Source organism: Morone saxatilis, unplaced genomic scaffold (genome assembly GCF_004916995.1).
Source record: "Morone saxatilis isolate NCDOM2014 unplaced genomic scaffold, NCSU_SB_2.0 Contig21, whole genome shotgun sequence".
Classification (NCBI taxonomy): Eukaryota; Metazoa; Chordata; class Actinopteri; family Moronidae; genus Morone; species Morone saxatilis.
In genome coordinates this window covers 20791432-20801763 of record NW_023339774.1, presented here as the reverse complement: position 1 = coordinate 20801763, position 10332 = coordinate 20791432, and the positions used below count along the sequence as shown (strand labels likewise).

General features: G+C 39.4%; 2 protein-coding genes across 2 annotated transcripts in view; one reads left to right on the top strand and one right to left on the bottom strand.

Annotated features, from left to right (window-relative positions):
- Positions 1-6669, top strand: part of ddx55 (DEAD (Asp-Glu-Ala-Asp) box polypeptide 55) — a 9755-nt gene extending 3086 nt beyond the window's left edge. Inside the window, exons 8-14 of the mRNA XM_035667883.1 lie at positions 3460-3542; positions 3896-4027; positions 4119-4211; positions 4869-4983; positions 5808-5976; positions 6060-6346; positions 6438-6669. Coding sequence (XP_035523776.1) covers positions 3460-3542; positions 3896-4027; positions 4119-4211; positions 4869-4983; positions 5808-5976; positions 6060-6346; positions 6438-6629 — 1071 coding nt within the window. The 3' untranslated portion in view covers positions 6630-6669. The remainder of the gene's footprint in view (positions 1-3459; positions 3543-3895; positions 4028-4118; positions 4212-4868; positions 4984-5807; positions 5977-6059; positions 6347-6437) is intronic.
- The window catches only part of eif2b1 (eukaryotic translation initiation factor 2B, subunit 1 alpha), a 4880-nt gene continuing 1207 nt past the window's right edge, over positions 6660-10332 (bottom strand). Inside the window, exons 4-9 of the mRNA XM_035667884.1 lie at positions 9642-9758; positions 8200-8312; positions 8028-8096; positions 7864-7939; positions 6939-7064; positions 6660-6860 (exon numbers count right to left, since the gene is read on the bottom strand). Of these exons, the coding sequence (XP_035523777.1) occupies positions 6705-6860; positions 6939-7064; positions 7864-7939; positions 8028-8096; positions 8200-8312; positions 9642-9758 (657 nt within the window). The 3' untranslated portion in view covers positions 6660-6704. The remainder of the gene's footprint in view (positions 6861-6938; positions 7065-7863; positions 7940-8027; positions 8097-8199; positions 8313-9641; positions 9759-10332) is intronic.

The following is a 10332-nucleotide window of genomic DNA, read 5'->3' as shown; positions in this document are numbered from 1 at the left end:
GCGAACCACCAGGAAGACAATAAGACTTGGACCTGCTGTATGCCAAATGTTCCCATTAACTTGGTGACTCCCTTAAAGGTCCAGTGTGTAACCATGTAGGAAATCTATTTGCAGAAGGTATGTTTTTCATAGTGTATAATCACTTAATATAGGAATCTTTGTGTTTTGTACCTTAGAATGAGGACTTTTTTTTCTACAGAGAGAGCGGGTCCCCTTCTACAGAGGCCGCCCATGCTGAACGCCATGTCAAACCAAAGGACTGGGGCTTCATAGGCCACCTTTTCATGTTTCAACTCCACCGTAGTTTTCTCCTATGCGTTGGAAAGGTGAGCGGTATTCATGACTGTATAAATAAAAATAGACAGCCCTGACTCAACCAGCTCATTTTTGGCTTATCGAAAAATCAGCAAAATACATAGAGCGTGGTGGACTGAATGAGCTCTTCTGAAAACTAGGGCCACCCTGTGAGTTAAAAGAAGCCATGCCTTTTAATTATGCCAAAACCTTTAATCCTTAATATAAATTTAACAGGTTAATTCACCCCCAGTACAGTCGTCATGAACGGGGAATTAGCTACAGGAACCAAAACCGTTTTAACATTGTTAATAACATGTTTATTTCTGCTGTATAGTCTTTGCATTTTAATATGAGGCCCTATGGAGATTGATTCACTTCTGTAACCAGCTCAAGTTTGGCCGTTTGAAGGAAGGTAGTTTTTGTTACTTCCACGTTGGTTCATTTTTCACACAGAACCCACAGTTCTGTTTCTCAGGCTGCGGCGAGGCAGTGAAGTCGGCCTTCAGTAATTTAAGACCATCACCAACTGGCATAAACCCATTAGTACAAATTGAACATCGCAAGAAATGTGCACATACCACAAACACTCTTTCCCCCTGACTTTTACACACACACACACACACAACCACACACACCACAGGGGAGGACCTGTCACAACACGGTCAGCGGGCCCAAGGAAAAGCATCGAATTGACGTGAAAAGTAAAAGTGAAAAACCAAGGCATTTAGCCATGAGACTATGTGGGCTGACAAGAGCTTAGCCAGCAACCATACATAACCACACACACACACAAACACACGTTATTCATGGTCAGGCATACAGGCAACCACACATTGTGTTGTTGAGCGCTGCAGGGATGAAAACTACAGATTTGCGTCATCCTCCTGTGTTTCTGTGACGCCGAGAGCCTCCCTGTTCAGGCATGGTTTTTACTTTATATAACATAATAATATATATTATATATATATTATTATATCATATTATACTTTAGGGCACAAAAAATGTGCTTACACTCAATAAATACAATATACACCATTCAAATTTCTAATATTATGGTTAAAAATCAAGGAATACTAAAAGCTTTATTATGTTTATCTCAGGTGGAATAGGAAATCTGTTTATTACAATTTGTTTCATAGTTTCCATTAATTTTAATCGTAACTTTTTCATCTTCACATATATTAATCATTACATGTATCAAAATGTTGTCAACAGATGGTAATAAATGATTTTATTTGTTTGTAATACTATATATTCCGTCTGATTCTCCTATATTTCAACCCTTGAGTTTCTCCATTTTCTTTAAATGTTTTGGTTTGTCGTTACCAGATCGAGGTCTGACAAAGAAGTGATGTTGTACAAATGTAAAATCCTAGAAATTGTAAATTTGGCTATAAATCAAAATTTTTTTACTGATTAGGGATCTGGGAACACTGCCATCACTTCAAGAAATCTGAAAGGAAGAAAGATTGACATCAGATGATTTCAAAAGAGAACAGGTCTAGACCTTCTGAAAAAATCTGAAAAGTGCCCTGAGAGCCCTGTTATAATCTGCTATACAATACGTGAACTTGATCATGAAAACAATATAACAATTTAATATTTATTTCAGGTAAGCTGATCCACAAGTTTTATATCTCAAGCCAGAGATCAAGTAGTCCGAGGTATACCCTCTGCAGTTTGAGCAGATTACATTTGAAACAAATATCTCTCTGTTCTCTGTTTTTGCCTTTTTTCTGAACCTAGCAAAACAACACTTTCTTTTTACTTATTATTATTTTGTGCTTTTTATGCCTTTATTTTGTAGTGACAACTGAATATAGACAGGAAAGGGTGGAGCGAGATAAAGGAGACAACATGGAGCAAATGGCCACAGGCTTGAATCTAACGCAGGCTGCTGTCGTAAGGAGCTACCAGGGTGCCCCAGCTTTAATGACGTCAGCCTGCACAGATCAGAGGCTGTGTCATTATAATCAAACAGTACAGCTGTTGTTTTTTAACCTGTATTCATGGTTATTTGGTCAGTATAAAACAGAAATTTGAGCTTGCAGCTTCGCAGCTACGATCAACAATATTATTTGCTGTTTAGTTGTCTGACAACAGGAACAGAAAGATACTGTATGAGCAAGTGAGTGAAATATAGAACCGAGGTTTAAACAGCTGAAACTCAGCAGGGTAACCAGACTGTCTGTCTCACTCCTCACCAGATGTGGGCTGTGGAAAAACAAGAGATTTATCCATCTTCATATTGTTGAGACATTTCAGTGTGAGTCTTTCTAAAAATGACCTTAAAACACTTCCTTGGACCAACAGGTTATACTTTGAATCAACCTGGAACTTTTATGCTAAAGCTTTACTATAATGCTGTGTATGCAAAGTAGGCGTAGCTACTGTTGCTCAGGAGGTTGAGCGTGTCCTCCACTAATCATAAGGTTGGAAGTTCAATCCCCGGCTCCTCCCACTGCAGGTCAAAGCGTCCTTGAGCAAGATGCTGAACCTCCCAATGGTGTGCCTTCAGTGTATGAATGGGATTAGTTTCTCTTTCTAATGAGCAGCCTCTGCAATCTGTGAGTGATTGTCACATGTGGAGTAAAGTGCTTTGAGTGGTCGGAAGACTAGAAAGTGCAGTCCATTCACATCCACTTAAGAAATATGGAGCTGCAGATGGCAGGAAGATGCAGACAATATTATTATATATTATTAAAATTATTCTTCATAACTATTTCTAAGTTACATAACAGGGTAAGAAGCATTACTAATCAATGCTTAAGAGTTCACAGAACAAATATTTAGCTGACAAATCTGCTACATGTGAATTTATGACATAATACTGTAAAATATGATGATATTTCCCCAATAATAGTAAAATATAATAAATATATAGTGGACAGAGCCTCCAGGTCTGTGAAGTGAAGCCAACACTGAAGTGTCTTAAACCTGCATTCTATGTAATGGAGTAATGCAGTGTTATGGAGAAATGATGACTCACCTCATTTATGAGTTCAGTAAACAGTTTCCTGATGAGTTTATGGTCTCAGTCTCTAGTTAAAAACAGACCATAAAGCAGGGTATGCTTTAGGGCGGGGCTACCTTCTGATTGACAGCTCATTCTCAGTGAGTCCGTCCAGCTCAACACAATGTTCTTTCCTGTTGTCGTTTCAGATCTGTAGATCAGAGAACAAATTCAACAGCCTGGTGACGTTTCTACGGCAACACAAGCACGAGAAGAATCTGGTCTTCTTCAGGTACGTTAAGATGGGCGGAAACTGTATGTTTTTTTTTATTGAGCTAAAGGCTAGAACATACGACATGAACACGGTATTAGTTTTATCCAGTGACGATACCAATAAAATTGATACAAACAAGATGACTTTGTTCTCAAAACTGTTGACAATAAGAGAAAGTCAGCTTTACTTTGTGTAAATCTATATGAACAAAAGGAAAGTAAGAAGAGAAAAGGAGTCAGTGTGATCCTCCTCAAACTGCACGACACATAACAGCTGATCTGACAGAAATTGGGCCTTATTCTAAAAGTGAGTGTTTCCTATCAGGTCTGCAGTTATTGACTGATACTGACTTGTTGCTGTCTCATCATCAGTACGTGTGCATGTGTGGAGTTCTACGGTCGGGCTCTGGAGACTCTGGTGAAGAAGGTCACCGTCCACTGCATCCACGGCAAGATGAAAAATAAACGCAACAAGATCTTCGCTGACTTTCGGGCCTTGAAAAGGTGAGACTCGTGTGTCCTGGTACAGTCAATGTGGTTGTGTGTAACTGGTGCTTTTATGTCATTTTTAATCTTTTGATATATTCCGTCGCAGTGGGATCTTGGTGTGTACAGATGTCATGGCCAGAGGCATTGATATCCCCGATGTGAACTGGGTGCTGCAGTACGATCCTCCCAGCAGTGCCAGGTGAGTGAAATAATGTGAGGAGGAACACAAACAATCAGATCAGAGCAATAAATCAGAATTGCAGTGTGAATGTAGCCTAATATAACAGTTTCAAATTAAAAAAATTTTCTATTTCTTATAATAAAAGTGGCATTTTCATCAACATTTATTTAATTACAGCTCACAAATATATAGTCTCATTTAAAAAAAGGTTAAATAAATCCTAAAACTGCTGCTCACTGTAGTTTTTAACAAAGATTACTCAACAGGAGGACATAGGGCATTTGTTAGGGACTATTTCCAGCAGCAGATTCACACATTTGGTGCTTTAGAGAGTGTTTGTGTGTGGGATTGAGTAAACAAATAAACTACAGTGTGTGTTCATGGTGATGAAGGAAGATGTCAACCAGTGCAACAGTGTGGCTCACTGATGTGTATTTAATAGTTTTTGGACAACAGTGGAGCTCTGGTGCACAGAGGAAGGATTTCTATCAGGCTTCGACATAAACACAATAATGTAGTAGTTCATACATTCACTGTTGGTTTTAGTCTTATGGGATTTCTTCATGTAAAATGTGGATTTATACCTACTGCTTGCATAGGATATTATGAATTTAAGGCTAACATAATAAAACTTATTTTATTGTTATGTATTTAATGTTTATGTTAATGTCTCAGTGCCTTTGTACATCGATGTGGACGTACAGCGCGCATCGGCAATCAGGGTAGCGCCCTGGTCTTCCTGCTGCCAATGGAGGAGTCCTATGTCAATTTCTTGGCCATCAACCAGAAAGTGAGTTATTTTCCATTATTTTACAAATTTTAAAGTTACTAAAGTTTACTCATATTCTGTAAAAATCTGTGGAAACAAAACTTTTTCTTGCTGCTCTGAAGTTGTAATCTGATTCATATTTGAGGATAAATTACAGGCCACAAGATTTATTTTCACTTAAAACATAGCTTTAATAATTAAAGAGTAATTGTGAGTGCTGACATGCTGTAAGTCATATATTAAAGGGTATTATATGGGATATACGATATGTTCAGTATTATTAGTCTGTACTTTCTTTCAGGTTGAGTAAAAACTAAATACTTTATTACATTCTGGAAGTCTTGTAGACTATTATTACTTCTAATTTTCCCTAAGCTACTATATGACCCCTGGGTGGGACTGTGTATACATACGAGTACTTTAAAGACCAGAGGTGGAAGTTAAAGTACCAATACCACATTGTATAAGTACTCCATTACAAGTAAAATAAGTAAAAGTACAGAAGTATTACAATAGTGTATTATAAAAGTACACCTTCAGGGAATATTTTACATTATTAGATTATTAATACTGATAAATCATAAGTAGCAACCTTATACAGTGAAGTTCAGTAGTTTGGTCCAATGGTTCCCAACCTAGGGGGTCGTACCCTTCTAAAGGGTCACAAAATGAATCTTAAGGGGTCATAAGATGATTAATGGGAGAGGAACATTTCTGTTTTGGGTGTTTTGATCATCTTTAGGGAAGTTTTGGATCATTTGATCTTTTTTTTTTAAGAGATTTCGGCTGAAACTCGTCCAGCGTTATGACGTAACCATAAATGACGTCTTTTGTCACTTCTTCAGTGCCCTCTCCAGCAGATGCCCCCTGTAAGTGATGTTGTGGACGTGCTGCCCAAAGTGAAAGCCATGTGTCTAGCGGACCGCGCCATGTTTGACAGAAGCATGAGAGCCTTCGTCTCCTTTGTCCAGGCCTACGCCAAACACGAATGCAGCCTCATCTTCAGAATCAAAGGTGAGACTTTTACATCTTTAGATCCAATTCTGTACGTTGCTTAAAGTACAAACCTAACATCTGTGCTTCATTTCTTTGTCTAGATCTGGACTTTGCCTGCTTAGCTCGCGGCTTTGCCCTCCTCCGCCTCCCAAAGATGCCGGAGCTGAGGGGAAAAACGTTCCCTGACTTCATCGAGACGACAGTAGACACAGAAACCATCCGCTACAAGGACAAGAGCAGGCAGAAACAGAGAAAGAAGATGCTCGCCGAGCTGAAAGACAAGATTCCCTTTCCCAAGAAGCACTTCGTCAAGAATGAGGCCTGGTCTAAGCAGAAGACCAAGAAGGTTCGCAGGAAAAAGATGTCAGCCAAGAGGAAGCACGATGAGGTATTTCAGTCCAGTGAAAGTTAAACGTAATGAGGGGAAAAAGGGGGCTGGATATCTTCATGAATCTCTTTTATCCTCTGTGTGTTTGCAGGGCTCCGACGTGGAAGACGAAGACATGAACGAGCTTTTAAATGACACTCGCCTCCTCAAGAAACTAAAGAAAGGGCAAATCAGCGAGGAGGACTTTGAGCAACGGATAACAAGCAAACCGAAATCAAAACACAAAACAGGCGGGCCGTCACACGACAGCTCGGTGGGAGAGGACGTAGAATCAAACATGTAAAACAAAATTCAATTAAATCCAAAACATTTGTTTCCCTTTTGATAATGGGTTTTTATTGAGAATTGAGAGGCACGGTTATAAATAAAGCTTGATGAGTTCATCGCTGACAGCAGACGGGGTGAGGACTCCCAGGTCAGTGAAGAGGAGGGTGATGAGCGAGGGAGGCGTGTAGTCAATCATAGGATGTTCTTCTGACAGGTTCTGTACAGTCTTCAGGGTGTCTGCTTTGTACTGTGGAGGCGAGGAGGAGACGAGTAAAGAAAACACTCAACAAGATAAGAATAAACATTAAATCCTCCGACGCCGTACCTTAAATTTATCGGGCACGTCCTGTTGGTTGAGCGGGTACAAGCGGACGAATTTGAAACTCTCTGCGACGACGTAGAAGGGCTTGTTGTGAGCTTTAGAGCACAAGGCCATCTGATAAGTGCCGATCTGCAAGAGCAAAGGGGAAACGCTTTAGTTCTGTTTGTATCACGAAGCAAGATTAATTGGTTATACAGATATCTCTGGGCTTAAACAAACTCCACAGATTTATCTTCTCCTAATATTGCCAGACTCACGATGAAAATGAGAGATGCTGAAAACAGACCAGAGATATCCACACATTGTCCTTCCTTGTTATATTTGTATGTCAGTATTTTGTTACGATTCCAGCTGTTCTCACTGTGTTTTTCTGTTGCATGACTGAGCCTTTCTATAGGTTTATTGTGGCTTATTTTACTGTCAGGAGTACATAAAATATAAAAAAAAGTGACACATTTTATGTATATTTCTTTTTATATCCAAAACTGTACAATGAACCCAAATTCAAACTCAAGTAACTGCAGGAAGTTTGTGTAAAACAAGTGATTTCTGAGCAGATTATTTCCTGTTTAGAGAACTTTTTATACAATTCTGTCAGTATTTTGTATTTATTATCATTTTTAACAATCATACAGACTTAAGTCTTATTTTTACCGTAACAATTTACTTTAGTGAACCAAATGCTGAGATTTAGGCCTACTGTGTTAATTTCAAGTTTTCTAGCACGCCTGTAAATTAATAAAGCCTCACGACCCCCCCATAAAGCTTTGAGGGACCCCTAGTGGGAGTCCCGACCCCCAGAACTCCCACTTCTTTCATGTGAACACGCCTCATAGCTGGACTACAGAACAAAGAGGTAACTGGGCCAGTTGATAACCAGCTTTGTGAAACACCAGTTATCCAGACGGACCATTCCCTGAACACACACCTTGTTGATGATCCCTCCGCTCTCAACGACTCCCTCTGCACCGACAATAACTAGGTCGACTTTCTCCAAAACATACCTGCGAAAAAAAACAACAAAATCATACTGAATAAAAGCAACTGAGCTCCACACTGACACGGTTTGGTTTTAAACTTCAGTGTTTTTACCCCACAGCTGCATCCAGGACTACTGTTACTGGAACATTGAGTTTTCTCAGGGCTTCGGCCATCTGTCGCCTGAATACAGAAAGGATATTTAAAAAAAAAAAAGGCTGATTCAATGAGTGCGTGTCCCTTCAGAATAAAACAAGGACACAATTTACTGACAGTATTCACTCACCCAGCTGAGTCAGGCTGCGATTCAGTCACATAGACAGAGAAGCGTTTCTTCTCCTCTGCGGCTTTTTCCATCACCCTGAGGACGACTCTGGAGTACGAGTGAGTCAGGATTTTCTGTGAGAGAAAGCAAGAGAAAGGCATTGAACTGCCTAAATACTGTATGTATAAAGGGTGTTTTGTATGCCTGCCTACAACTGAACTGTGCTGGATCACTGGCCAACTCACAACTCTGTGTTCTGGAGGATAATAATGATCTTCATTCAGAGCAGTCAGGTTTTAGACCGGCTCGTTGTGCTGAACTCTTTATAGACCTGGTCTGATACAGAGCTCACGTACTCGTAACTGTAATCATAAAACTGCTCCGATACTGTTTTAGGTACTTGTGTAAGCTCCTGTTAGTTGAGGAACTAGGCGGCAGATATAAGCAACTCTTCAAGATCATTGTTACAGCTGTATTGGTATTGTTAAGTACTCATATCGGTTATCTGCAAGTATCCACATAAGTACTTCCATCTGGTCTTTAAAAAAGTGGTACCACAAGGATCAATATCAGCCCCTCCCTGCTTTTTACTCTAGACCGGGTTAACCTGTGGCTCTTTAGCCCCTCTAGTGGCTCCTTACATTCTCCAACTGTAAACATGTGTAGCCGTTATTCCTTACACCCTGACCTCGTGCTTTTTCCTCTATATTTTGCCAAACCTTCAATAGCCGCGGTGTCCCTAGAATTCAATAACGCTTGGACAGATTTGTTTGCTCTCACCGCCAACGCTGCTGGCTTACTGGTAAACTTCATCTGTGGCAAGGACCTGGCATCATAACGCTCAAATATGTTTAGTGGCTCCAGATAGAAGAGAGAGATTTGAAGTAGACATTACTTTGTGTCTTTGTGGGGTTGGATATTGTTGTCCAGTTATATTAATCCTTGTGTATTTCAGATCTTTCTAACATCGTCATATTTGCTGTTTTTTAGATTGTTTTAATGTGTGTACGCCTTTTACGGGCTCACTTGCCTCAAATTGCCCCTTGTAGGACGAATAAAGTGTTTAATTTCTGATATCAGAGCATTGAAATGTAAGTTTTCATGCTGACCTCCATCTTCTGGCAAAATCCTGTTTTAAAAATGAATTTAAAACTTCTTCTAAACTCCCGAAAGAAAATAAATGTTTGCATTTCACACGAGCAGAAAGCTTTAATGTTCCAACTCTGATCAATAACTCATGATAGAAATGATTAAAAAAAAATACATTACAGCGTTATAAATTCACATTGCTCAAAAACTAAAAACTCAAATTGGATTTTTTATTCTTGAACTGAGTTCGTTTTTCCCTTCAAATAGAAAACAAATGTAATAAACCTTCCTGTGTGTGACTGAATTGTCTATGTTGTTCTGTTTCTGCATTTAAGAAGGTTAAATAAGTGGTGACATGTAGGTAAAATACTCACAGCACCGTCTTTGATGAAGGTGTGACAGAGCTTAGCAACCTTGGTCCTGGACATTGAGATCTTCTCTAGAAACAGTTCTCCTCTCTCCTCCATCACCTTCTTGCAGCGAGACAGATCCTAACAGGAGGAGGAACCAAAGGTAGAATTAGACCTGAAACAACAATATTGTAGGAGGAGAGAAATTATTCCTCTCAACGCTTCTCTGGTTATCCAGGAGTCAGGAACTAGTAGTAAGTACTCCCAGCACAACTTCACTCACCTGAGAACTAGCCACCAACCAAACTCTGTACAGTTTTTTGAGTATTTAAAAAATGTATTTATTCTTTCAACTGTTCAGTTACATTTTTATTAATTTTTTGTGTCCACATTACGGTCAAGATGTTGTTCGAAAGCCTTTCCTGCACTGCCACATGTGTAATTATTGTGGAGAATACTAAACCTCTATTCAGTGGCGCCTATTCTGTGAAGCTGCAGATATAGAGCCAGTGTTTAGTTTGTCCACTCTGGGCTACTATACATGCCGTAGAAGAGGAGATAAAAAACGGCTCATTGTGAGGTAACAAAAACACAACAATTCTTGTTTTCAGGCGATTATACACTAATAAAAACATATCTATAAATATTATATTCCATTTCTGCCAATAGATCCTCCTAAATGTTACACACAATTCTCCAGATCCACTTTGTTTGA